This window comes from Triticum aestivum, chromosome 6A (genome assembly GCF_018294505.1).
Source record: "Triticum aestivum cultivar Chinese Spring chromosome 6A, IWGSC CS RefSeq v2.1, whole genome shotgun sequence".
Taxonomy (NCBI): Eukaryota; Viridiplantae; Streptophyta; class Magnoliopsida; order Poales; family Poaceae; genus Triticum; species Triticum aestivum.
In genome coordinates, this window is record NC_057809.1 from 264,628,652 (window position 1) to 264,655,716 (window position 27,065).

The window sequence follows — 27,065 nt, forward strand, 5'->3', positions numbered from 1 at the left end:
GGTCAACGGTCCGCTGACCAGAGTCAAACCTGACCGGTGGGTCCAGTGGGACCCACCTGTCATAGTCTGGGACTAATTAATCAAGTTTAATTAGTCTAGTTAATTGATTAGGTTAATCTAATCAGGATTAATTAGGGGGGTGGGCCCCACTGTCGTTGACTAATTAATTTATTAACTAACAGTAGTTAGTTTTAATTAGTTATTTGGTTAATCTAATTATGATTAATTAGTTTAATTAGTAGTTTAGTTTAATTAATCAAAATTAATTAAGTTAATTAATTAATTAATTAATTGTTTTATTATTATGTTTTTTATTCCTTTTTCTTTTTTTACAAAAACGTTCTGGGGTTGGTGGGCCCTGAATGGCAGTGGCCTATCAGGCCAATCAGGTCGGGTGTTAACGGGCGTTGGTGCCCAGCCCGATTGGGCATACGCCCAGATCGATAGGGGGGCGTCGGTCATAGGCACGGCGAGGCCAGCCGCCGGAGGCGGCAGTGGCAAGGCCACAACGGGGTGGCGCCGGGGCGCGGGGCACCAGCCGGCGGCGGAGGTGGGCGCGGGGAGCGATGGCCGGGCAGGGCGAGCAGCGGTGGCCTTCGGCGTCAGCAGCAGTGCGGAACGGGGCAGCGGGCGGGGGCCTGCGCGGGCGGCGGATGGCGACGCGGTGCGGTGTGGTGACCGCGGCAATGCTCGATGCTCTGGACGGCGCGGTCGAGAGGCCGGGCGAGCACGACGAGGCACACAAGCGCAGGAGCAGGGAAAGGGGGTCGCGGTCACCGGGCTAGAGGGAGATAGGAGCGAGCAGTGTCGGGCGCAGCAAGCGGCATAAGCAGCAAAGCAACAGCTGCAGCGCCAGCGCGCGTCGGCAGGGCCGGCGGCAACGCCAACAAGCAGCAGCCAGCGCGGGATTGGCCGGGCAAGAGCGTGGGCAGGGGATGGAGCGCCGCGGGGCGATGCGCAGCGGCGACGGCAGCGCAGCAGCGCAACGGTGAGGGCGCGCGTCAATGAGCCGTGCTTGGCTGCGCACGCGGGAGCACGCGAGGCAGAGCGAGCGGGCACGGGGCGAGGCCGGCTGTGCGCGACTAGGACAGGGGAAAGGAGGAGACGGTGGGGTCCTCACGGAGGCGTGTAGGGCAATGGCAGTGGGCGCGGGAAGGACGACGAGGACGGTTCGACGCAGAGTAGGAGGCGGCGACGACGTCCGGTGAGGTGGTGATCCGAGCACCGGCGGCGTCGAGCACCGAGGAGCAGTCGTGGGCGCGTCGGGTGCGGGATGGCGGAGGCGCGCGGTGATGGGGGAGTGCAGCAACAGGGTGTGGCCGAGGCATCACGAGAGAGAGGGGGAGCGGTTACGTCCCCGATCCAGATCGGATCGGGAGGGGAAGAGGAGTGAGGGGGATCGTGGGAGGGGGCGAGTGGGGCGATGAGGGATTAGGGTTTCGGTCGGTTGGACCGGGAGGGTTTAGTAGGCTTGGGCGCGGGATGGGCCGACCCATTCGGGCGGCTAGGGCCAGCTGGGCCACTAGCTGGGCCGAGGTCCATTTGGCCACGTGGCCCAATTTTTTGTATTTTAGTTTTCTTTTCTTATATGCATTTTATTTCCTTTCCGTTTTATTTTGTTCCTCCTTTATTTTAGTTTTGTAAAGTACAAAAATGACCCCTAAATTAGTCCTACCACTAAACCCACTACCATAAAAAGTTTAGTACCTAAATAGAATAATTTATCATATTATTAATTAAAAAAGGTATTTTATTATTTGTTTTGCTACTGTTTTATTCATTTTAGAGTATTTAAAGATTTTATAAAAGTGGGGTTTCTTCACCACAATTACCTTTGCATTATTTGGCACAACTCGAACATTTTTGTTTTAAAGTTTGAACACTTTTGTTGTTTGTCTTTATTTTAAATTTGAATTTGAATCGTTTTTGAACTAACACGAGATTAGCAACAGTAATCGAGGTGACGTGGCATCATTAGCAGAGGGTTACTGTAGTGTAACTATCCGGGCGTCATAATTCTCCTCCACTACAAGAAATCTCGTCCCGAGATTTAAGAGGTAGGGTAAGGAGAAAGGTCTGGTTACGATATTTCAACGGATCTTCTCGGTCTTGGCTGCTCTTCTTGAAGAAGTTAATCCCTTTCGTTGATGTCTTCAATTCTTTATTCCAATGCATCATGATGAATTTGTTGTCCTTTCTTCGAGGAACTCCATCGTACTGACGAATAGGTAAGGGGCAGCTCTACAATGATAGGATGTTATAAGGTAAAATCATCTGGGGGTATCCCAAGAATGAACACATGAGTATCTCTCGAGTTGAACAAATGAGACACATCGAGAGCAAAGTAAGAAAGTACCATAAGAAGTTTCAAGCGGATAGACAATCGTCCGATGCCTAAACAACATGCGAAAGGGGTCCATAGCAACGAGATTGAGTATTGCATCTGTTATCAGAATAAATCACTAGGACGGTGGCCCGTGAATTACATATGAGGCCACGCGCTAGGAATAACTTTGGGAACAGGGGGTGTACAGGAGAATCAGGTTTCGATCTTGTGGAACTGAGGGTTATGGGCCCACCATGTGGTTTAAAAGTAGGAGGAGCGGTGACATCTTGCATAGTCATGATAGCAAGGCATGTCAGAGGGTAGCCTGTCGATTATGTTGACAACAATGTCGGTACCAAGGGCGAGGGACAAAGAGAACCATTTTCCTACTCGTTGAACGAGGCGGACCAATAGGCAAAGTTCTCGTCCATCAGTGGTTATCGGAATGTCATCAACAATAGTAACAGGCTCTTACTGACAGAGTTATACACCGAGGTGTTTACATAAGCAGTGAATTATTACTGCTTAGTTTATATAGATCACAAGAAAAAGTCAAAGAAACCAATGGAAAGGAAAATATGATTATCAGATTAAACAGAACAATGGAAAGGAAAATGTGTTGAAACACATATTCCAGGGGTATATCCTTCCCAAGGACAAGCAGAGCATGATATCCATGACATGATATAATGTAGAAAACCCTTTTTAGGTAAGGGGAGAGGAATTTCATGACATTACCCATACAACGGTGTTTAGATAATTGAGCAGGAAACATTTAGCATTGGGCTTCAAATGTTCTTGTTGAAAATCAGAGTACCAGTGACATGCTTCGAGATAGCATTGACATGGTCTTCAAGCAAAGGTCAGACCTTGGATACACAAAGGACCCATCAGGAACAACTTATGGAATAAGTCTTACAGTTTCCTCATGGAAGAATGGATAACATTGCTAAAAGGGAACTATAACAATAGGGCCTCCGGCCAGGTGGGCTAGGTATGACACCACCTTACCGGGTCATATAAAGACCAACGTTATAACTATTGGAAATATGTTCCAACCATCATATCTGACCGAGATTCAGATTTTATTGGTGTCAGGATACCTCAGACTCAGGATGCCTGAGAAGAAAAGGTGCAACACAATTTGACGAGATGACATTGTGAGATTCTCATAAATGATCTATGGAAGTGAGCTCTGAAACAAGAGTTCATCAGTAAACCAAGGAGAGGATGAGGAGGTGGCTGATAGGCTCAGCAACAAATCATCGAGATTTCCAAAGGATTGATTTCCACAATTATGTGAACAAGGAAATATCATTTGTCGGATCAAAAGATATAATGATGTATGCTCGAGGGAAACATACACAACTGAACAATGATAGAAGGGTGCAACCCAAGAATATGGACTAGGTAGCACAATCAATGTTCGAATGATGATTCAATAAGCAATAGATTTAGAATGAAACTGTAGGCCAATAACTTCAAAGCAGTAGGGTTGCTAGAAGTTTAGAATTTACACATCACAGACCATTTGTCGGTATTCCGGTTAGAAACAACACGGAGAGAGCAAGAACTGAACGCAAAAGGCGAGAGATATTACTATATCAAGAATTCTCAAGAGGTGGTAAAATTACCACGACATTCTTGACATAAAAGGTGGTAATATTCCAAGGTAAAGAAGAACAAATGCTGGATAGCAAGGATCTCAAGGTATGACACAAAACATGAATGAGTTTGTGTTTAACGGAAGGCAATAAAGTGGTCGGGGATAACACAAACCATTGAGGGGCGAGGATGGTATTTAAAGGAGAACATGGTTGGAACCATGATTGCAAAAGGCTAGATCCTAGATATAAGATGAACTTATACCAAAGGAATAATTAATTTAAGAGAAGCTTTAATGATAAGATCTACATCGTATCCATGGGCATGAACACAAAGTTCAAGGTCGACTCCCACTTCTTCAATGTATAACCTTCCATTCACCTCTCGCCTTTCGAAAATGACATTAGTTGTGGAAAGTTTTACTTGGTGCAATACCAGATAAGTATGTTCCGCGAAATCTTTCGGGTTCACATAGATTAGGGAAGGCGTAGGTTCAACCCATCGGGGCATCGTGGAAACATATACCACAAGCTTCAATAGTACATATCACCAGCTCGAAAGTAGAGCATGGTTGGCCAATCACAGAATAGGATTTACCAATGGCATTATGTATCAGGGAAAGAACTTCTCGAGGTTTTTGTATACAAGGGACACTGTCGGATGAAAATTCAACACATGATCTGACGGTCCATAACGAAGTTGATGTGAGCATTTGCACACCACCAATAGAAGAAACAATGCAAAGGCATTTTATTATAGAAACAACTGACTAAAGCAAAGCTCAAAGGCAAAGGAACTAAGATTTCCAAATCAAGGGTTCAAAAGCAATCGTTCTGATTGAAAATGAATAAGTTCAATAGACTTAGAAGCACAACCGATTAAGGCATTAATTGGTCAAGAACCAGCTCATGTTCAAAATGACGTCTGAGCCGGAAAGATAGTTTAGAAGGGTTGATAGATGATTGTGTGCATTCGCACACATGTTGAATCAATAGGATCAAAATGACGGTGTCAAAAGATATTAGTGAATATTGCTAGTGATATGGGAGCATCCATAATGTAAGCATACAAGTATTTGCAGAGCAACAGTTTGAAGAGGATGCTCAGAAGGTCGGATAGTATTTCAGAGTGTCTTAAGAAGCATACGAACAACTGGGGATGAACAGATACTCAATAAGTGCGAGGAATTTTCAATAGGGGTATTCATGTGGTAAAGAACTGCAAGGCAGTAAGCTTAAAGGATTTTCGGAACAACGGAGAGCAATTTAGGGCATCTTGTAATAACAAAAGCAACTAAGGATGAAGGTATGAACAACAATTGTCAGTAGTTATCCATAAGGGTATATCGATGGAAGGGAATTGCAAAAGCGATGCCATAAAGTCTTAAGAGAACATCGGAGAGTATCTTCGGATTCTTCTGGTGCAGCAGACGATCATCTATAATAAGGGCTCTCCGGGAGAAAGTATTATCAAGAACCTAGAGTCAGAGTTAGTAAAATCGTTTAATCCGAATAGAAGAGATGTCAGAGTCCCAGAGTATAGGTCGAGGAATAAAAGATCCTACTACCACCCAGATGGCGACGTGGGCCCGTAAGGCACACAGCCATGTTAGTAAAAGTTTTGTAATGTCTAGACTCGACTTCGGCCAAGGAGTGTGGAAGGGGGATTCCTACAGGCAGTCGACTCTGATACCAACTTGTGACGCCCCCGATTCAATCGTACACTAATCATACACGCAAATGTGTACGATCAAGATCAGGGACTCACGGGAAGATATCACAACACAACTCTACAAATAAAATAAGTCATACAAGCATCATATTACAAGCCAGGGGCCTCGAGGGCTCGAATACAAGAGCTCGATCATAGACGAGTCAGCGGAAGAAACAATATCTGAGTACAGACATAAGTTAAACAAGTTTGCCTTAAGAAGGCTAGCACAAACTGGAATACAGATTGAAAGAGGCGCAGGCCTCCTGCCTAGGATCCTCCTAAACTACTCCTGGTTGTCGTCAGCAGGCTGCACGTAGTAGTAGGCACCTCCCGAGTAGTATTAGTCGTCGGCGACGGTGGCATCTGGCTCCTGGGCTCCAGCGTCTAGTCGCAGCAATCGAGTATAGAAAGGGGAAAAGAGGGAGCAAAGCAACCGTGAGTACTCATCCAAAGTACTCGCCAGCAAGGAGCTACACTACATATGTATGCATTGGTATCAAAAGGAATAAGGGTATCATATGTGGACTGAACTGCACAATGCCAGAATAAGAGGGGGATAGCTAGTCCTATCGAAGACTACGCTTCTGGTCACCTCCATCTTGCAGCAGGAGAAGAGAGTAGATGGTAAGTTCACCAAGTAGCATCGCATAGCATAATCCTAACCGATGATCCTCCCCTCGTCGCCCTGTGAGAGAGCGACCACTGGTTGTATCTGGCACTTGGAAGGGTGTGTTTTATTAAGTATCCGGTTCTAGTTGTCATAAGGTCAAGGTACAACTCCAAGTCGTCCTGTTACCAAAGATCACGACTATTTGAATAGATTAACTTCCCTGCAGGGGTGCACCACATAACCCAACACGCTCGATCCCATTTGGCTGGACACACTTTCTTGGGTCATGCCCGGCCTCGGAAGATCAACACGTCGCAGCCCTACCTAGGCACAACAGAGAGGTCAGCACGCCGGTCTAAATCCTATGGCGCAGGGGTCTGGGCCCATCGCCCATTGCACACCTGCACGTTGCGTACGCGGCTGGTGAGCAGACCTAGCCTCCCTTATACAAGAGTAGGCATTTCAGTCCAACTCGGCGCGCACCGCACAGTCGCTGACGTCACGAAGGCTTCGGCTGATACCACGACGTCGAGTTCCCATAACTGTCCCCGCGTAGATGGTTAGTGCGTATAGGCCAGTAGCCAGACTCAGATCAAATACTAAGATCTCGTTAAATGTGTTATCTTGAAATAACCGCGAACGCCGACCAGGGCCAGGCCCACCTCTCTCCTAGGTGGTCTCAACCTGCCCTGTCACTTCGCCACAAAGATCCACTCAGAGGGCCGTCGGGACAAACGTCCTTTCGGAGCCAATCCGTGAATCACTCGCGGGGACTCTTACGAGCCGACCCGTCTTTAGTCACCACAAGTATCATATATTATGTATATAAGTATATACCCGTGATCAACTCCCGAGTGATCACGGCCCGATAGTATAGCATGGCAGACGGACAAGAATGTAGGGCCACTGATGGTAAACTAGCATCCTATACTAAGCATTTAGGATTGCAGGTAAGGTATCAACAGTTGTAGCAATAATGACAGGCTATGCATCAGAATAGGATTGACGAAAAGTAGTAACAGGCTACACTACTCTAATGCAAGCAGTATAGAGGAGAGTAAGGTGCCTTTAGGTCGTAGTTCTATACTCAATGATGCCGTTGGAGTTGATGAACTCACTTATCTTCCAAGCCTTAAACCATTTTTATTGTAATAAGTTCTCTTTTGAGACATTCGATGTAATAAGTGTGTGATTGCTACTCTGTTATAAATCCTTCAAGTACTGTGCGTGTCAGCATTACTGATCCAGGGATGACACTAAAGCACAAAGATCGGACTGTCTGAGGTCTGGTCGCTACAGATAGGCAGTCCAGGTTGCCGATAGCTGGTGATCAACTTCGGTTAGAGGACCCTGCCTATAGTATGGTTCAGTGTCCAACACTGGGTCTTCTTACTCACTCTCGATGATCATGTTATGCAAGATGACAGAGCAAGTCATAATCTCCCACATTTGATCTTTTGACCAGGTCTGAGCGGGGTACCGGACAACAGCAAATCGAGATTGAAGCACACCAAATGCCTGCTCGACATCCTTCCTGCAAGCCTTCTGAACCTTCGCAAACCAGGCGTTCTTGCCTCCTGGCACATGGTTTGAGACCGTCTTCATAAATGTCGACCATCTCGGATAGATGCCATCAGCTAGATAGTATCCCCTTGTTGTAGTGCCTCCCATTGATCTCGAAGTTCACCGGAGGAGAATGACCTTCAACAAGCTTGATAAAGACAGGAGAGCACTACAACACGTTGATGTCATTGTGAGTTCCTGGCATACCAAAGGAGTGCCAAATCCAGAGGTCCTGTGTGACCACCGCCTCAAGTACCACACTGCAACCGCCTTTGGCGCCTTTGTACATCCCCTGCCAAGCAAATGGGCAATTCTTTCATTTTCAATGCATGCAGTCGATGCTTCCAAGCATCCCAGGAAATCCTCTTGCTGCATTCTATGCTAGGATCCGAGCAGTGCCTTCCGCATTGGGTGTTCTCAAGTATTGCGGTCCAAACACTGCCACCACTGCCCGACAGAACTTGTAGAAACACTCTATGCTGGTGGACTCGGCTATGCGCCCATAGTCGTCGAGTGAATCACCGGAAGCTCCGTATGCAAGCATCCTCATCGCTGTCGTGCACTTCTGGATGGAGGTGAATCCAAGGGCGCCGGTGCAATCCATCTTGCACTTGAAATAGTTGTCGAACTTCCGGATGGAATTCACAATTCTGAGGAAGAGCTTTCGGCTCATACGATAACGGCGCCGAAATTTTTCTCGCCGTGAAGTGGAGCATCGGCGAAGTAGTCGGAGTAGAGCATGCAGTAGCCTTCGAGACGATGCCGGTTCTTTGGTTTCACCCGCCCCGGTGCCGAGCCACCTCGCCGCGGCTTTTCATTACTCGCCAGCAACTGGGCAAGGGCCGCGAGCACCATGAGATGCTCTTCTTCCTTGACGTCGGCCTCGGCTTCCTCCTCCAGCAGCGCGGCGAACGCTTCCTCGTCATCCGAGTCCATCGCCGAGGCAGTCAAATCGCCGAACACGTTGCGCCCGGTGGGCGTGTACCCACCGCTAAACTGCCCCTCCGCGGCCGTAAACGACGGGCGAAAACGTCCAACTGCTGTTGGAGGGGCTACTGCGGCGAAACTCTGCTATTTTTCCAGCGGGAAATGGCTATCTAGCGGTGAAGGGCGGCGGGCGGTGCTGAGATATAGCTAGTGGCGGCCGAGGGCGCGGGGATGGAAGACGAGTCGGGGAAGAAAACCTTGACTTTGGGTTTGGCATGTGACCGCCGGATGAAAAAAAGAGCCAAACCGACGTTTTTCGGTGTTCTAAGAGCGTGACTGGGGCTTTTTTTGGCGCCGGCGTTGAAAAAGTGGCTTGGGCCTGTTGAGGGCGCAGCCGGAGATGCTCTTAGTCGCGGAACAACGCAACACCAAAATTCCCGCACCAGCTGGCGCAGCGTGTCCGCGTAGGGTTGTAGCCTCCACCCACCGAAGCACCGAACCGTTCTTGCACCGCCGCGACGGCGCTGCTCGGCGACGCTCTGCGGCAGGCCATCATGCCGCGGGGTGCGTACGAGGCGCTGCGGGACGAGGAGCGCGCGCTGCGGCTAGCAGCGGCGGCTGCCGCCTGCGTCGCCTTCTCTACCGTTGCCGCGGTGGGGATCAGCCTCGGGATCGTGTTTCCAGACGAGCCCGCGGACCGGCCCTTCTGCCGGGAGCGCCGCATGCTGGAGGCGCTCCCGGCAGCTGCTAGCAGCCGGGAGGAGGAGCCCGAGGCGTATCGGTACCGAGGCGGGGCTTTCTACATGACCACGGCCGAAGCCGCCGACTTCTACTGGATGGTCGTCTTGGTGCCATCCGCTGTCCTCTTCGCCGCATCCGCCGCTTACCTCGTATCAGGTGTGTCAGTTCTCGTGCTGTTTGTCGTAATGCTCAGATTTCTCTTGTTACAGTGTTAATTTTCTTACGCAGTTATCTGTACTAGCAAAAATGCCCGTGCGTTGCAAACGGGGAGAAAAAAAATTCATGGCTCAAAAGCCCCACAGATCAATGTCCTGGTTTCAACATGGTGTCCCACGCATGTCATCTCTTATCCCCTTTCCACCATCACCGACAATAGTCATGGTGTCTGAGACAATGCCGGTGCTTCACTATAAATCAAAGCGAAGCTGCTAGAAATGAATAGCATGTGTTTATCCACATGTCTTCCTAACATTAATAATAAATAGGACATAGCTAATTCATAGACATACCATCAAATTTTGCAAAAATAAATATGTAACTGTTTTGGCTAGCTAACAAAATCTCTTTGAGATTATTTAAAAAAAATATCCTTATGGTCTAGGATCCGTGCATGATTAAAAACCCTTAAGAAATTATATGAATGTTATTAATGTTTTTCCTAGGGAAAGAATCAAACATTAAATGAGCAGCCAATTGGATTTAACTATTATACACTTGAATTAGTGTCTTGTTACTCATATTATTATTATTTACTCTCAAAAATAGAATCAAATTGTAAAATTTTAATCCTCCCTACAATTTTACAATCTTTTTTTTAATCGAACTACATGCGTTAATTCTTTCCTTTAACAAATAATGTGTTAATGGAAGGTTTAAATGTTTAGGAGTGACCAAGTTTTTACACTTGCCTTGTCCATAACATTTACTACTCATGTATATTCGTAAAAGATAACCTCGTATTTCATCTCACGAAAATTTATAAACTGAAGAAAATATTAAAGTGAAGCAATTACCGTGCAATGGAGTTAAGGGACGTGCACTAACTTCTCTTCTCAAGCTAGCTCTAGTCATGCTGAAACATAGGACATAAAGAAGGACATGTCTCCATTGATATTTATGCATGAGTACAATTAAAATATAGTATTGTAAGATATATAGTTCTACTGTTATTTGCTTACGTACTAATTATGCATTATGGCTTTAATATATCGATCATTAAATATACAATTGTTTAGTATCTCTCCTAGCATGGCAAATTCCAGTAGCAAAAGTTTCAATTTTTCCGAAGAAAATGAAGTCATGTTCGAAATTCAATATGCAATTTTAAGTACTATATAATGAGTCGGACAACTTAAAATCAAAATAATAGACTTGGTCCTTCCTTAAGAATAAGACTGGTAGATGCTTTTGAGGGGAAATCCTCATATTTGTGAAATAGAAACAGTCAACAGATACCTACACAAATGATGCCATCATCTTGCATAAACTTGATCTGCTAAATTAATTAAGCAGAGATATCATGGGGTCAAAGAATATGCAAGATGGCTATGCATTCAAGCTAATGATGCAGATCAGCATGTAGAGGCATATGTGCGTGCTTCTTTTGTTTCACTATACGGATATTCAAATGGCAAGACCGCTCCAGCTATGGCCTATCATAATTGAAGAAACATGCATCAGTGACCATGTATAGTAGAAGAGTAGGATTAATAAGCTGCTGCCTTTCATCACTAGAAGGGGAGCCTTGGCGCAGTGGTAAAGCTGCTGCCTTGTGACCATGAGGTCATGGGTTCAAGTCCTGGAAACAGCCTCTTACAGAAATGTAGGGAAAGGCTGCGTACTATAGACCCAAAGTGGTCGGACCCTTCCCTGGACCCTGCGCAAGCGGGAGCTACATGCACCAGGTTGCCCTTTATAAAAAACTTGCAGACTACAAACTCGTGGACATCTAGAACTGACCCGAGATATATTCAAATTTGGAAGGGTGTACGACAAGGAACTTTTTTGAATGTATAGCAGCTCTTGGCCGGATCAGAATGCAGGGCAGAGGTAGGCGAAGGGCTGCAGGATTGGATGATGATATGACAGGCGCCAATAGGTCTCGAGCTCCATGCCCTGCTCTGGCCTAAAGCTTGCAGCCGCCGGGCGGCCAGTCCCTCTGCTGCTGGCCATCGATGCAGATGTTAGCGGACGGCCGAGCTGGCGCCCGTCATTATGCCGGTGCTCACACCTCACGCTCCACTCCTCGACAAGCAGGCGCAGTTGCTCGAGGTCATCCGTGGACTACATGCCTTCGACCGCAACGACAACAACATCATCTCCGCTGCCAAGCCCGTCGCTCCATGGCGAGGCTGGGCCAGCTGATCACGTTCGAGGAGCTAATGATGCCAGACGTGGACCTGGATCAGGGACGGATTGGCAGACTCCTTGGCGGCTCTCGAGCTTCTCCAGACGAGCGACGAGACCCGCAGGCTGCTGCTGGAGTTTTTGCACTTCCGATTTTTTCGCGTTCGGGACGGGTGGAACGTACCCTAACAGAGGCGGACGGTGCCATTACACCGAGACCCAGCCGGAGATAGTCCTTGTCGCCACCGTCCTCATAGTCCGACTCCACACCATCCTCCGGAAGCTCGTGCCGGCCGCCGCCTCCTCGCCTCAGTGCCCCTCATCGTTGTCATCGTTGAACATGCATGGGTGCATGGCTAGCTCGAATCGCGACCTTGACGGCTGCAGCTTGAGCTCGTCTCGGCGGTCGCCGAGGGAGCCTCCAGTACGGCTACAACAATCGCTTGCTCTTCTTGCCATTGAAGTCATGGTGTGGGTTCCTAGTTGTTTGGACCATGGTGGCATGGCATCGTCAATGTGATGCTGGCATGCTACTGTCGCCGATCTCGGCTGTGAGGCACGTCTCATGCCCTCATTTGGTAGCAAATCAGCAGAGAAGAGAGATTAGAAGAGGTGCCTAACTGTGTTTCCGACTTTCTCAGCCGCCGCCGCCGCTGCCGCCTGACTACTGTCTCCCAATCCTAGGTCACCCCTTCTATTATCTCGATCTCGATCTATTTCAATCTCAAATCCTAGGTCACCCCCTTCTATTCTCTCGATGTTGATCTATTTCAATCTCGATCTACCTACGCCCACGGTTTCAGCCAGCGGCGTATTTATATGCAGGTTGAATATAAAAGCTCAATGAATCCCGTTGTTGATCGGGTCGTACATGAATCGCTGACTGGCCTTTTTGATCGCAAATATATTTATAGAGGCCTTATTGATCAGCAGAACACCAATACGCAGGTAAAAATAGTACCACCTCCTATGTAGAAAATAATCTAGGTGGAAAAAACTGAAAGCGTAAATTCATGGGAAGAAGCGTATTGTGACGGTGAACCCACGGAGTCAATCCGTGCTTTATTATTAGGGAAAGATTTGACGATTAGTGATCCCACTGCTTCACCGTTCTTTAGGAATTCCAAAAATCATGAAACATCGCCCGTATTGGAGATTGTTGTTGCATGCGAACGATTTTAGTGGTAAAACGAGGTATCTCTGGAACTCTGGATGCAGTGGCGGAGCTTGACAAAAATCTATGGGGGGGCCAATAGCAAAAAAGAAAATTAAAGAACCACAACAAAACAGAACTTGTGGCCTCCTGACAAATTTATCAGTATCCTTTTGAGCCGTTGCTTTTGAGTCCCAAATTAAGACTCAAGAGAACAAATCTGCGATGCAAGAAACAAAACAAATCCCCAATTAGATCAGATGAATAGGCATACTAATCACTCCCTCTTTAGTGGTCTAAATGAACTTATATTTCTTTACCGAGGTAGTACTAAATTTTAGTGTTTCCCCAACACTTTCCCCAATTTCACTGTCGCACTCTAATATGCATCACTACACACAGGGACGGGGATCCAAATTCTAATAGTTTAAGGTGGGTACAGGGGACTAACAAATTCGTTTGGGGCGTAACGGCCGGTGACGATGGGTAGCTGGCCGGCCAGCTGACATAGACGACTACCGGACCGGGCAGGCCAGTGGCAAAGAGCCGAAGAGGAGCGGCCGGCCTCAACATGCTTCATCGGGATGTTTGCCGCTGGCGGCGCACGGATCAGGGTGAGCTTCTAGTCGGCGTCGGCGTCAAGGGAGTGGCGGCAGGGCAGCTGGTTGCCTGGTTCATGGATGGAGGCGAGCAGACGTGCGTGAGCGTGGTTGCCTGGTTGGGGAACAGAGACGAAGCAGCAGCCGAGCCTGGAAGTGTGCGTGGCTGCGTGCGTGATGATGCCAAGACGGCTTGTGCGTGCATGTGGAGGCATGATGGGCCATTACTACTGAGTACCTAGTAAAAAAATTCTCATTTGGGCTGGGGGGGGGGGCACGTCTCCCTCAAGGTTCTACGTAGCTCCGCCGTTGTCTGGATGCACCAAGTGGTTGAATCTTCATCTTGCAGTGCGCTATAAGCTTGGCTAATACTTTATGATGCTGGGTCATACGTGCATTTTACCATAAATGGGCACCCGAAGACTGTTTTTGTTTATGAAACACGTTTTGCTGGTGACATTAGTAAACCATTTCTTTGAATTGCATGATTGAGTGATGCGCTATAGCTATGAATAGAAGTGCAATCTTGGGATAGTACACTTGCAAAACAAATATTATGGCTAGGACAGGGAGAAATGGAAGACATAAGGTTTTGGGATCTAAGGCGACATGGAAGAAGAAGAATCAACCAGGTAGGATTATAATATTAAGATGATAATCTAGGTAAGCAGACCAATCACTTTTAGCACTACCGCAACACCAAAGGAGTCTTTCCTGCTTGATGATTGCCTTGGTCTTTTAGCACTGCGTGACTTCTCTGTTCAAGACCCTGCTACTATGTTCTTTCTAACTTATTCAAGTGACGAGCATTACAATTACAGGAGTATTGAACCTCCTTGTCTTGATGATGAACATTCTGGCTGCTTTGAGATTGAATTAACCGAAAAAGATGAAAATTGATGATGCAGTTATATTGTATTTCTAGTTATGATTTAGAAGGTACATATACATTAAGCAGAGACAACTAGTTAATAGAAGAAATTTCCAAAGATTAAGTTTTGGTAACATCTGCTTACTATACCAATATACCAAGTCTCACGTATTTGCTTTTACTCTCACGATCTCATCACATCGCGATGTGGTTATCACTTGGTTTCGTATGCCCTTATTATTTTTAAGGGACAAAACCCTTTTCCAGTGTCCTAAAAATGCATAAATGATAGGTGGGTAGCAGGTGGTACGCAGTGTCTGTTCAGACGAGGTGGGAGGATAGTGCTTAGCGCCTATGCATGTTAAGTGGCTGTTTTTACAACAGTGGTATTTATATCTCTACTTCAGGATTCTTAGCTGCTCAGGGGAATATATGTTGATGGAGCAACGACCTTTAAATAGAATAATGTGACAAATAATGATGAGATCTGTGCTGCTCTGACTGATCAATAAACCACCCTGATTGTTTTCCTCTTTACACATGTTTTCTGCCTATTAATGAATGTAGTAATTCGCATGGATCTACGGTACTTGTTACAACCAGAAAACTCCAGAGTCTGGAATTCTCTTGCAGTGACCTTATCTAATGTGTTGCGTAAACTGTATGTTTTTAGTTACCACCACATCACGAACCTATAAACTTTGTAGGGCGGGAATATTGTGCACCCCCCCCCCTCCCTTTAAGAGTTGCAGCAGAATTATTCTGCACCCCCAATAAACAATTCCTCCCCTATCTTGTTTCTTTTCCCGAAGGGAGCGAGTGAGATCTGGTTTGCTCTCGGCTGCAGCGATGCCGTGCTCGGCCTTCCCCACGTCAGCGACCGTGCGGTTCCCCTCCACCTGGTTCCAGGCGAGCAGCCCCATCCCTCGCCTCCCCATCCTTCTTCTTCCTCGTTTTTGACCACCGCACCCTATCCCGTATCACCAACGCCAGCCAAAAAAAACCCCTAGCTGCCCTCCTTCCTCCGCACTCCCCCTGTGCTCCAGATCCACTCCCCGTGCCCCCCACGCACCGGTCAAGCGCCACCTCCAACGCCTCCCCAGACCATGCGATGCTGGTGGATCCGGTTGCCCTCCCCTCCCTTGCCACCATTGCCCCGTGAGCGCGCGACGGCCAGCCTTCGGCCTCTAGCACTCCTTCCTCGTGGTGTCTGGGATCCAGTTGCCCCATGTCACCGCCCGCCATTGGCCGTCTTCGCCCTGCTACCCAGCGAGTAGGAGCACCACGGGCTGGTGGCGCCTTTCACGAGCCGCGGCGCTCCTGGCTGCCCTCTGCCTAGTTATTGCTCACCTTGGGTCTCTGACCGCGGACCACAGCGTCCTGAGGCGTTGGTCCAACAGAAAATGGAAGAAGAGCTAACCAACAGAAAAAATGCTGCCAAGAATTCGGCTGTCATGGCAGCCGAAAACCGTTGCCATGGCACGCTAAATCAACTGTGTGCCTTACGCACTTATTTAGCTAAGGGGCGGGGCGACTAGATTATGCTAACAAGCGTGACCCAGATAAAAAGTGAACGAAGCAAAATATTAGTATCTTCGATGCCGGCAGTTAGCTTAGTCATCCCCTAGCAGTTAACGTGTTCCTGTAGCACTCCAGGCATAAAAGGTCTGACAATGCCGTTTGTTTTTCCAAAACTGCTCTTAGCCCGTAGGGAATTTCGAAAAGTGTTCTACACGAAAAAAGTTTCTTCTAATCAATATCTTTCCAATGGTATATTGTCTACCTTATTCCGACAAACAATTTATTTTCTCCGATCAAAATATAGTGAATTGGGTTAGCAGGGACGCGAGCTGGAGCAACTTGGGATATGGCTGACGTCGACCGGGAGAGAGCTCGTGGGGGGGGGGGGATCGATGCGATAGAGGGAGGGTGAGGAGTGAGGGAGGGGGACCGAGCTGTGTGGGACCTCCATCTGAGTTTTTAAGGTCCTAGTGATGCTTTGGAGGCCTCGTGCAGGAGGGCTATAGCCCGTCAATCCATGGTCAAATTCGACGCATCAAATAAAAAGGGCAGCCCGGTGCACGTAGCTCCCGCTTGCGCAGGTCCTGCGAAGGACCGGCCACTTTGGGTCAAATTCAACGCACCACACGGCCAGAAAAAAACTATGGCCATGTGGATAGCATGGTTGCGCGGTACCTCGTGCAGCTTTTCCCTTGGGGAATATAGATGATGCATATCCTCCATGGAAAGAGATCTAGTTCATAGAACATATCCTGAATGGAAAGAGATCTAGTTATTTTTTTTATTAATTTACAGAAATAATTCATGGTTTAGATATATTACACAAATAATACGGGCAAGACGACTGGAACTAATTGTCCTCCTGCAAGATGATTAGTCCTAGTCGTCCTCCCTCAAGATGATTACCACTAGTCGTCCTCCCTCAAGACGATTGGAACTAGTCGTCTTCCCTCAAGATGATTGTAACTAGTCATCCTCCCTCAAGATGATTGGTTCTAGGAAAGTTGCACTCTTATGCTGTTGCTTCTTCCACCTTCGATGCAACCTGAGAAGTTCTTTCCGTATCTCCTCAAAGGTCCTTGCAGGCCATCCGCACCTACTTAATGCGTGACCCAACTCATTTAGTATGGTGTCACTACTGATGAGTTCGTCTCATTGAACTATCCTATTGTATATCTTGAAATTGATGGCTAACCTCAGAAGACATTTTGACATACTCAGGTGGAAACTACGATCAAAAGGATAATCAGACATCTTGACGAGACTACAATGCACTGCTTACCAACCTTTCTGTGTGTGTGTGGGGGGGGGGGGGGGGGGGGGTATACGTCGAGAAGAGAAAGATGGTGGGATGGCGGGAACGAAGTTGGCGGGAAAGGGAGGGTTGGCGGGAAAGAAGATGGCAGGAAAGGGTTGGCGGGAACATATTATGAAAAAGTGTTGCGGAAAATTAGTCCAGGCTGGAGTGAGGACCAATTATCTTGAGGGAGGATGACTAGTTCCAATCATCTTTAGGGAAGACGACTAGTTCCAATCATCTTGAGGGAGGACGACTAGTGGTAATCATCTTGAGGGAGGATGACTAGGACTAATCATCTTACAGGAGGACGATTAGTTCCAGTCGTCTTGCCCCAAGACAACGCCGTATTATTTGTGTAATATATCTGAACCATGCATTATTTAAGGACAGACCCAGTGCATAGAAGCTCCCACACAAGGTGGGGTCTGGGGAGGGATTATAGGAACCTAGTCTTACCCCTGCAAAGTGCAATGCAGAGAGGCTGGTTCGAACCCAGGACCTCTTGGCACAAGTGGGGAGGACTTCACCACTGCGCCAGGCCTGCCCTCTGAACCATGCATTATTTCTGTAAATTAATTAAAAAAAATTAGCTATAATTTTTATAGAGGTTGTGGTAGATTTTTAGATTTTCTGCTGTACTATAATTCGAGTATCTATAGATGATGCACATCGATTTTATGCCGTGAATTCCTTCTTTTTTTTCAGCTTTTATATGTAACTACAGTTTTCTCCGCAAACAAAATATTTATGTATATTTTGCATTAGGCAATATATCTTTCTTTGTGCTGTATCCAATTTTCTCTATACTTTGGTACAAAGTCTTCTTTCCTGCTCTTTAATATTAAACTAATATATATTTTCAGGAATATCTGTTGCATATGCTGCTCCAAGGAGGCATCCGTTCATTTGCATTGTCGAGAATAACTTCTGCACTTCTAGAAGAGGTGAGTTTTCTTTTTTTGACATTAGCTTGTGATAACAGTTACATCATTGATCAGGAGAGAAATCTTTGATGATATTTCGGTCCTTCAGATCTCTCTTTACTGATTCCTTCCGTGTCAAGTTTGGTTTACCTTGGCCTCTCTTGACATTGTCAGTACACGTTAACCGTCTGCTATCCACTTCTAGAAAGCCTGCGCTGTATATGCCCAAACTAACTCTGTGCATTCGGTTTTATATGGTTTGGTTTATACGGTTTTTATTTTGTACGGTATTAGTACTTCAATAAGTATGGTATGAATTTAAGATACGGTTTGATTCTGGTATATACCAAATTATTTCGGTATGGTTTGGGTATATACCATAATAACCAAAGTTGACGCAAATTTAAAAATGACATACTCCCTCCGATCCATATTACTTGTCTTAGATTTGTCTAGATACAGATGTATACAAATTTATGACTTAAAACACATACCTTTTTATGCAAACAAACAATATATAACTATATATAAGTATATATGCATGTGCTTAGCATTATTTTAAGAGAAAAATGAATACGTTACAAGAAAATGGACCTACTTAGCAGGGAATCTGGCTCCTGTACAAGAAGAACGACTACTTGTATGGTTGTTCACCTGAAGAAATATAAATATATTTTTTACTTCGGTTAACTGTTCGATTTTTCGGTATATACCATAAAAACCGAAATTCAAAACCGTATGAAAAGTTCATACCATACTGAAACCAGAAACCATAAAAACCATAAAATTGTTTCGGTTTCGTTTATTTTCGATATGGTTTTCGGTTCGGTTTTAAAATGCACAAGTGAGCCCAAACCATCTCAAACGATGTTGGACGAGCTTCTCTTCAATCGGTGCCACATCAACGATCACATATATCATCAATTTGGACCTGATCCTTTCTTGTGTGGCCACATATCCATCTCAACATGCACATCTCTGCTACACCTAGCTGTTGGATATGTCGCATTTTAGTTGGTCAACATTCAACGCCATACAACATCGCATGTCGAATCGCCGTCCTATAGAATCTGTCTTTTAGCTTTTGTGGCACTCTCTTACCACAAAGAACACAAGAAGCTTGGCACCACTTCATCCATCCAACTTTGATTCAATGGTTCACATCTTCATTGATATCACCATCCTTCTGCAGCATTGATTCCAAATATCGAAAGGTGTCCTTCTGAGGTACCACCGACATCAAGGTTAACTTCCTTCTCCTTGCGCCTAGTAGTACTAAAATCACACGTCATGTACTCAATTTTAGTAATACTAAGGATAAAACCTTTTGATTCTAAAGTCATGTCTCCACAGCCCTAACTTTCTATTAACCCTCGTTCGACTATCGTCGACTAGCAGCACATCATCCGCAAAGAGCATACACCATGGGATATCTCCTTGTATATCCCTTATGACCTCAGCCATTACCAAAGCAAAAAGATAGGGGCTGAAAGCTAACTCTTGGTGTAGTCCTATTTCAATTGGGAAGTCATCAGTGTTGCCATCACTTAGAACACTTGTCGCAACATTATCATACATGTCCTTGATGAGGGTAATGTACTTTGCTGGACATTGTGTTTCTCCAAGGCCCACCACATGACATTCCGTGGTATCTTATTGTAGGCCTTCTCCAAGTTAATGAATACCATATGAAAGTCCTTTTGCTCCCTTTATCTCTCCATAAGTTGTCGTACCAAGAGCATGGCTTCCATGGTTGACCTCCCACGCATGAAACCAAACTGATTTTTGGTCACGCTTGTCATTCTTCTTAAGCGGTGCTCAATGATTCCCTCCCATAGCTTCATTGTATGGCCCATCAGCTTAATTCCACAGTAATTAGTAGAACTTTTAACATCCCCTTGTTCTTGAAGATTGGTACTAATATACCCCGCCTCCATTCCTCGAGCATCTTGTCTGACCGAAAAATGAGATTGAAAAGTTTAGTTAGCCATACTATCGCTGGGAATACACAGGAGCTCCTCACCCCTATATAACTATTACATTTTAAAAATACCAAGAAAATAAAAAAAACTTGCAGTTTTGGGATATCAAACCGGTGTAGATTGGGTACCTAGGTTTGATATCCCATAATTCCTGTTTCTTTTTGAATTTCTCATGCTTGTTTTTTGAATTTAATACTCATATAGTGAGGTTGGAGCGCACCTGAGTGCTCCAAATCCTCTTCCTACTATCGCTATGCCCCCAAGGCCTCTCCACACCTTAATGGGGATACAATCAGGGTCCATTGCCTTGCCTCCTTTCATCCTTTTTAAAGCCTCCCAAACCTCGGGCTCCTAGATTTGTCGCACAAAACGTCTGTTCGTATCGTCGAAGGAGTCGTCCAACTTAATGGTAGAGCTCTCATTCTCTCCATTGAACAACTTGTTGAAGTACTCTCGCCATATATGCTTGATCTCCTTGTCCTTCACCAGAAGTCGATATGCTCTGTCTTTGATGCATTTGATTTAGTTGACGGGCCTTGCCTTCCTCTCTTAGATTTTGGCCATCTTATAGATGTCCATTTCCTCTTCCTTCGTGTTTAAACGCTGGTGGAGGTCCTCGTACGCCCGACCCCTTGCTTCACTTACAACTCGCTTTGCAGTCTTCTTCGCCGCCTTGTACTTCTCTATGTTGTCTACACTCCTATTTAGGTGTAGGTGTCTGAAACAGTCTTTCTTCTTAATAGCCTTCTGGACATCATCACTCCGCCACCAGGTATCTTTAGCTTCGCTTCTGCTACCCTTGGTTAACCCAAACTCCTCTGTAGCTACTTTTCGAATGCAAGTCGCCATCTTCATCCACATTGTTTGCATCACCTCCTTCCTCCCTCTCCTTCAAAGCCTGAGCTGCCCCCCCCCCCCCCCCCCCCCCTTGAGCTTCCGCTACTTCGTTCTAGCGACTTTGGTGCGCTTATCCTGTTGGAACGAATTCGAAAGCGAAAGTCTATGTTGAGGGACAACACTCTCTCCAGGTTCCACCATACAATCTAGGCAAGTATGCCTGTCTTCTCTTCTCTCTTCTCGAGAGGAGGAAATCAATCTGGCTAGAGTGTTGTCCACTACTAAAAGTCACTAGATGGGATTCTCTCTTTCTAAAAAGGGTGTTAGCTACGATCATGTCGTAAGCTAAAGCAAAGCTTAATACATCCTCTCCTTGATTCCTGCTGCCAATATCCAATGCCCCCATGTGTCCCTTCAAAACCTATGTTAGATGTAGCCACATGGCCATTGAGGTTTCCTCTTATGAAGAACTTCTCGCCAATAGGTACACTCCTAACCATGTCCTCCAAGCTTCCCGACCTTATCCAGTGCAGTGACCCGACCTAATCCGCTCCAGGTCGCCCGCCCCGCGCTCCAGGCTCCCAACCCGATTCGCTCGCCATGACGCTCGCGCTGGTCAACGCCTCGCCCCGCCGCCCTCCAGATCAGGCTGCGCTGCTTCACTTCGCCGGATCCTCGCCCCATCTACCGGATTCCACCCTCAGCTGCCTGGAGGCCGCTAGGACCTGATCCGCCCGCCTCTACTCCAGCTTGACGACCTGTGCGCTGGCCATCGCCGTTGCCACTGCGTGCTGCTCTCGACGTGCCACCCGACGCCCACTGCCTCTGTGCTTTCCCGTCCAGATCCAGCTGTGCCGGTTCCACGTGTTTGCGTCGCCCCTAAGGGTCAATGCTCCTGACCAGGCCAGGAGCGGCTGCACGTGTCCAGGTCTTCCGCCCTGCAGTTCTCTTGCTGGAGGTCTCCCACTGGACCAGGTCGCCCTTCAGGTCGACCAGCTCATGCTCGCTCTGGTCCGCTGCTTTGCCTGCAGGTCAACGCCTGGTTGTGTGGCTGCTGCTCGTCCGAGTGCTGCTGGTTCGACTGCCGCTCTTCTGAGTGCTGCGCGCTGCTGGCGTCCTTCCCATGCCAGTCCTCTATGTCGGTCCATAGTCAAGTTGTAATGTGGGTGGTGGTGGGGTGTGTGTGTGTTGGGGGGGGGGGGGCTCTCTGGAAAAGCGACTACCCTGCTTATTCCTGACTTCAATCCATCCCTCCTTTCGATGAGCTGTTTGAGAGGATGGGATTTGGTGCAACCACAATTGACGATAGCCTTGAAAGATAGAGCACCTTGATCTGCGACGACCTGCTTCCCTTTGAGGTCAGACACCATGCCATACACCTTGGCCTAGGGCGCCTCCTAGAGTCAACCGACTCCGGGCTAGAAAGCACCAAGTCTTTGCCCGCCGATCCAAGCAGCACTGTGGCCAAGTCAAAGGACACGCTCACGGGGGTTAGTCGGTGTGAGTGGGCTTGGGGAAGGTGGAGTGGAACGAGTTAGTTTGTGGAGGGAGGTGGCAGCAGGCACCAGGATCGGCTCCGACATGGGACTGGAAGTGCAAGATTTTGTTTGAGAACCCTGTACAACTGACTTGAGAAGGGCTTCTTACTCTCCAGCCCATAAAAACCTCTCATGCTACTCCTTAATCCTCTTATTCACTCAGATCAACTAGGTAGGGAAGGCAGTCAGTTCTGTCCTTGCCCACTATAGCTGGCAACCGCAAGTATCTGTCATTAAGTGCCTCAGTCGTAACTTTCAGGGTTCTACAAATCTGCCCCTTAAGGGCATCTCCAGCCGCGCCCCCAGGAAGGCCTTCCCAGGCGTTTTTTTTTGCGCCGGCGCCGAAAAATCGGCCCAGTCGCGCCCCCAGGAGCCCGATTTTTGCCGGCTTGGGCCGAAAACAGCGCCGGCGGACCCAGGCCGAACCCGGCGCGCTGGGGGGCGCCCGGGGGCGCCGGGGCGAACTGTTTTGGCGTGAAACAGCCGCGGGCCCGCCGCGTCAGCGACTCTACCCTCTTCTCGCCCCTTCGTCGTCCTCATCGCCTCGTTTCCCGCGGCGAATCAATGCCAAAGCTGCCGCGCTGCCGCGCCGGTCAGCCTGCGCCATTGATGCCTCACGGGCGGCACAGTGAAGACCGGATGACGCGCGTCCCTCGCCCGCCACGTGTACTCACGGCGGCTCGCGCACGGGCGCCGCTTCGGCCTATATAAGACGCGCCCCAGCGCACTCGGCGACTCGCACTCTCTCGCCGTCGTCGTTCCTCCCTCTCCTCTCTCTCGCCGTCTCCGGTTCATCACACCCATGGCCGAGCTCTTCCCAGGCGACGGCGCGGCGGCGAACGGCTTCGGCCGCCGCCATCTCCACGAGAACGGGGCTCGCCTCCTTTTCGAGGCCGAGTACCCGGTCCCGCCGGACATGCGGGTGCCCGGGGCGTGGAGGATCAGCGCCGGCGGCGTGCCGGTGCCCCCGATACCCACCAGCGCGGCGCGGCGTGCAGAGATCGCACGCATCCGCTCGTCCTTGCCGCGTGTGGCGAGGGAGGGGCCACGGTACGTCCCCGACAGCCCGCTCTGGGAGCCTTATTTCTGCCGCCGTCACGCCGAGCAGCTCGAGGCCACCAACGGCGTCGAGCCCTCCGGCAGGCTCAACGCCGTCGGCCGGCGTCGGTGGTGGGGCGTGCCCGGGCGCACGTTGGAGGCCGTCCTCGAGTACATCGAGGGCGGCAACACGCCGCGCCTCGAGCACCCCGCTCCCCCGTCCTTCCCACGCCGCCGGGGAAGCTCCTGGACCCCGAGGTGCATGGAGACCGGGGGGTCCTCCTCGTCCGGCGGCTCCCCCTGCCTCCACCTCCGCCCCGTCAAGCCGGAGCCCTAGGGCACGCCTGTCAGCGCGCGCACCCGCAGCTCCGGCGTCCGCATCGGCGACAACGCCTCCCCCACCGGCCGCTTCGTCCTCGTCGAGCCCAAGCCGGAGCCCGGCCTCCCCGCGGAGTACGAGGAGGTAGCCCGGCGTGGCTTCTCCGACGAGGACGCCCTGCGGTGGGCGCGGGACGACTACCTCCGCGACGAGATGGTCCGGCAGCACCGGGCCCTGGAGGAGATCGCCGCCCGCAAGCGTGGGCGCGAGGACGAGCACGGCGTCGTGGTCCTCGACAGCGACGACGACGACGACGCCCCCGGACCGTCCAACCCGCCGCGCCAACCGGGGGAGGGATGCAGCAGGGACGGCGGAGGCGTCGGCAGGGGCGGGGGCGACGACGACGACGGCGGCGGCGGTGACTACACGCGGTTCTACAGCCTCCTCGGCATGTAGAACCGCGTGGGCGGGCGGCGAGGCGGGCGGCGAGGGAGACGGCGGGGGTAGCCCGCGGTAGTTTTTCCTTTTTTTTGTAAAATATGTTTAAATTTGAACGAACTCGAACGTGTTTGCGTTGTGTTTGCGCCGAATTTAAACATTTTAAAAACCCGTGGGGGGCCGCGACTAGGGGGCATCACGCCCCCAGTGCGCGGTTTAGCGCCGGTGCGCCCCCAGGGGGCGATTTTTTGCCCCTCCTGGGTGGCCAACGGCTGGAGATGCCCTAACACCACTTCAGTATTGGGGCTGAAGATAAAACACTGGATATTTCAATGCTCACCCTCTGGCCGTCCTCGCAATAAGACTCGAGCAGAGATTTTGAACACTCCACATTCTGGTTATGGGCTTTCATAAGAATCACGGAATCATCCGCAAACAAGAGATTTCTGATAGCCTGAGCATTCTGACATACCCTAATACCATGCAAATTCCCATTTTTTTTCCCGAGAAAACGCAAAGGACCTTTGCATTTCATTTCATGGAAAAGGTAGAACAATCCTCCTAGGAGGTAAGCAGTACATAGAAAAGCACAAAATCAGTGGACATCCCAGGTTGTGGGTAGAACAAATTCCCATTTTCTTCTCCGTGGGATAATAACAGTCAGTCCCTCTGTGCTCTGTGCATAGTAGGAAGAGGTAGGGCGACGAGGGATCTCCCTGCCTGAGTACCCTGTAGGTTAAAAACTCGTGGTCTCATAATTGAAACGATCACGGTGCTCCATTGTTGAGACGCAATGCATCACAAGATTGACCCAATTCTCATGGAATTCCAGTTTCAACATTATCTCCTTTAAGAATGTTTACTCAACTCGATCACAGGCTTTGTGCTTATCCAGTTTTAAAGCACACAATCCTTTCCCTTCCCTCTTATTCTTAATTGTGTGATAGCTTTTGTCGGCCACCAGGACGTTATCTGTAATCAGTCGCCCTGGCATGAATGCAATCTGTGTCGGGCTGATCACCTGTGGCAGGTCTGTGTTGGACTGATCACCTCTGGCAAGATTAGCTTCAAACTGCCCCCTACCATCTTAGGAAGTACTCCCTCCGTAAACTAATATAAGAGCGTTTAGAATACTAAAGTAGTGATCTAAACGCTCTTATATTAGTTTACAGAGGGAGTACTTTATAAACAGCGTTGCATAGACTTATCGGCCTTAATTGCGTCACCTTTTCTGGGAGTTCACCTTTGGTATCATCACAATCGCCATGTCATTCCAGCCATGAGGTGAGTTACGTTAACAAATACTTCTCCGCTTAACAGTGCTATTAACTACTCTCTCTGTCCCATAATATAAGAGCGTTTTTGACACCCTCCACCCCATAATATAAGTGTGTTTTTGACACTAGTTTAGTATATAAACGCTCTTATATTATTGGACGGAGGGAGTATTAAACACAGTTATAAGTGGAGAAAATCTATATCTCTGGATTTGCACCTACAAGATCATGAGGAGCTTGAATGAAGAAATACTCATATATTTATACTAATTGCAGTGGCATGTCGTAAAAATGGGTAATAAATGGGGAGCGAACTGTTTTCGATGACTCTGTCTCTTGAATCTTTTGTATCATCCGATGGCCATGATCATGTTGCAGATTTGTTCTGATCCAATATAACGACTTATCACCACATCAGTTATAAATCATATGGCTGATAATTTCGTAGATAGGATTAAGGCCGAAGCCAAATGTTGGGCACAAGCTGGCGCTTTGGGTCTCAGGGTAGTCCTCCCCACCAACTGGGATGTCCACTGATAGGTTGCCAATCCATGTAACCACCACCTCCTAGGAGGATTGTATCTTCTCATCTTTTCAATGAAATGAAACGCAAAGAGTCCTTTGCGTTTTCTCGAAAAATAATTTCATATAGCTGTGCTTTACACTTTCTAATGCAGCTTGGTAGTATTAGTTCCATATCAGTTTGTGTATGACCTATTACGCACACATAACCATACTTATCATAGATAATTAATATCAACTTTGAACTGCAGGTGGTATGCGTTGCCTGGCTATAGTGAATGCAGTTTCCGCCCTCATATTTGGTCTCATGGCAATAGTCTTTGGATCAATGCTTCTGGCCCTTGGAAGTAGTTGTTCGATTCCTCTCTTCTGGTGCTATGAAATTGCAGCATGGGGTTTAGTTATCCTTTACGGTGGTACAGCCGCCTTCTTGAGAAGGAAAGCGGCAGAGGAGGGCGATTATGCTAGCCATATTGTGGGCCTTGAGATGCTCGAGACCACAATTGAGGTGATCCCAGAGGCGCAGAGGCGTGTAAACGATGGCTTCAAGACATGGATGGGGTCATCGCTTCTATCTTCAGACGAGGAGGAAGCTTTGGATGACTATATAGAGCACAATGCTCCTGCCCCGAAAGCTTCAGTTCAGCACAGGAAGGAAAATGATTTACAAGAGCTGACTTAATGTATAAACAGATGTACATAGTTCACTTATTCCTTGAGGTTTGGTGATGTTGTAAATGCGTGGCTTGGGTTCCACGGCTTAAAAATGTGTTATTTCGTTCGTTTTCCACTGGAGAGCAACGAAAAGTGGGGTTAGTTAGCAAGCCAAATACAGGGATCCTTCTTTGGATCACTTACTATTCGTCCATTTCAATCCGGGGGCGAAATAGTAAACAGGAATGCAGTCTCTATCTTA

The 27,065-nt window shown here is 48.1% G+C and overlaps 1 protein-coding gene across 1 annotated transcript; it reads left to right on the plus strand.

Annotated features, from left to right (window-relative positions):
- The first annotated feature begins 566 nt into the window (after positions 1–566).
- Positions 567–27,065, plus strand: LOC123129590 (uncharacterized). The gene is made up of 4 exons (XM_044549695.1): positions 567–737; positions 9,221–9,641; positions 18,139–18,219; positions 26,401–27,065. Exons 1-4 carry the CDS (start codon positions 567–569, stop codon positions 26,829–26,831), a joined length of 1,104 nt encoding a protein of 367 aa, XP_044405630.1. The 3' UTR covers positions 26,832–27,065.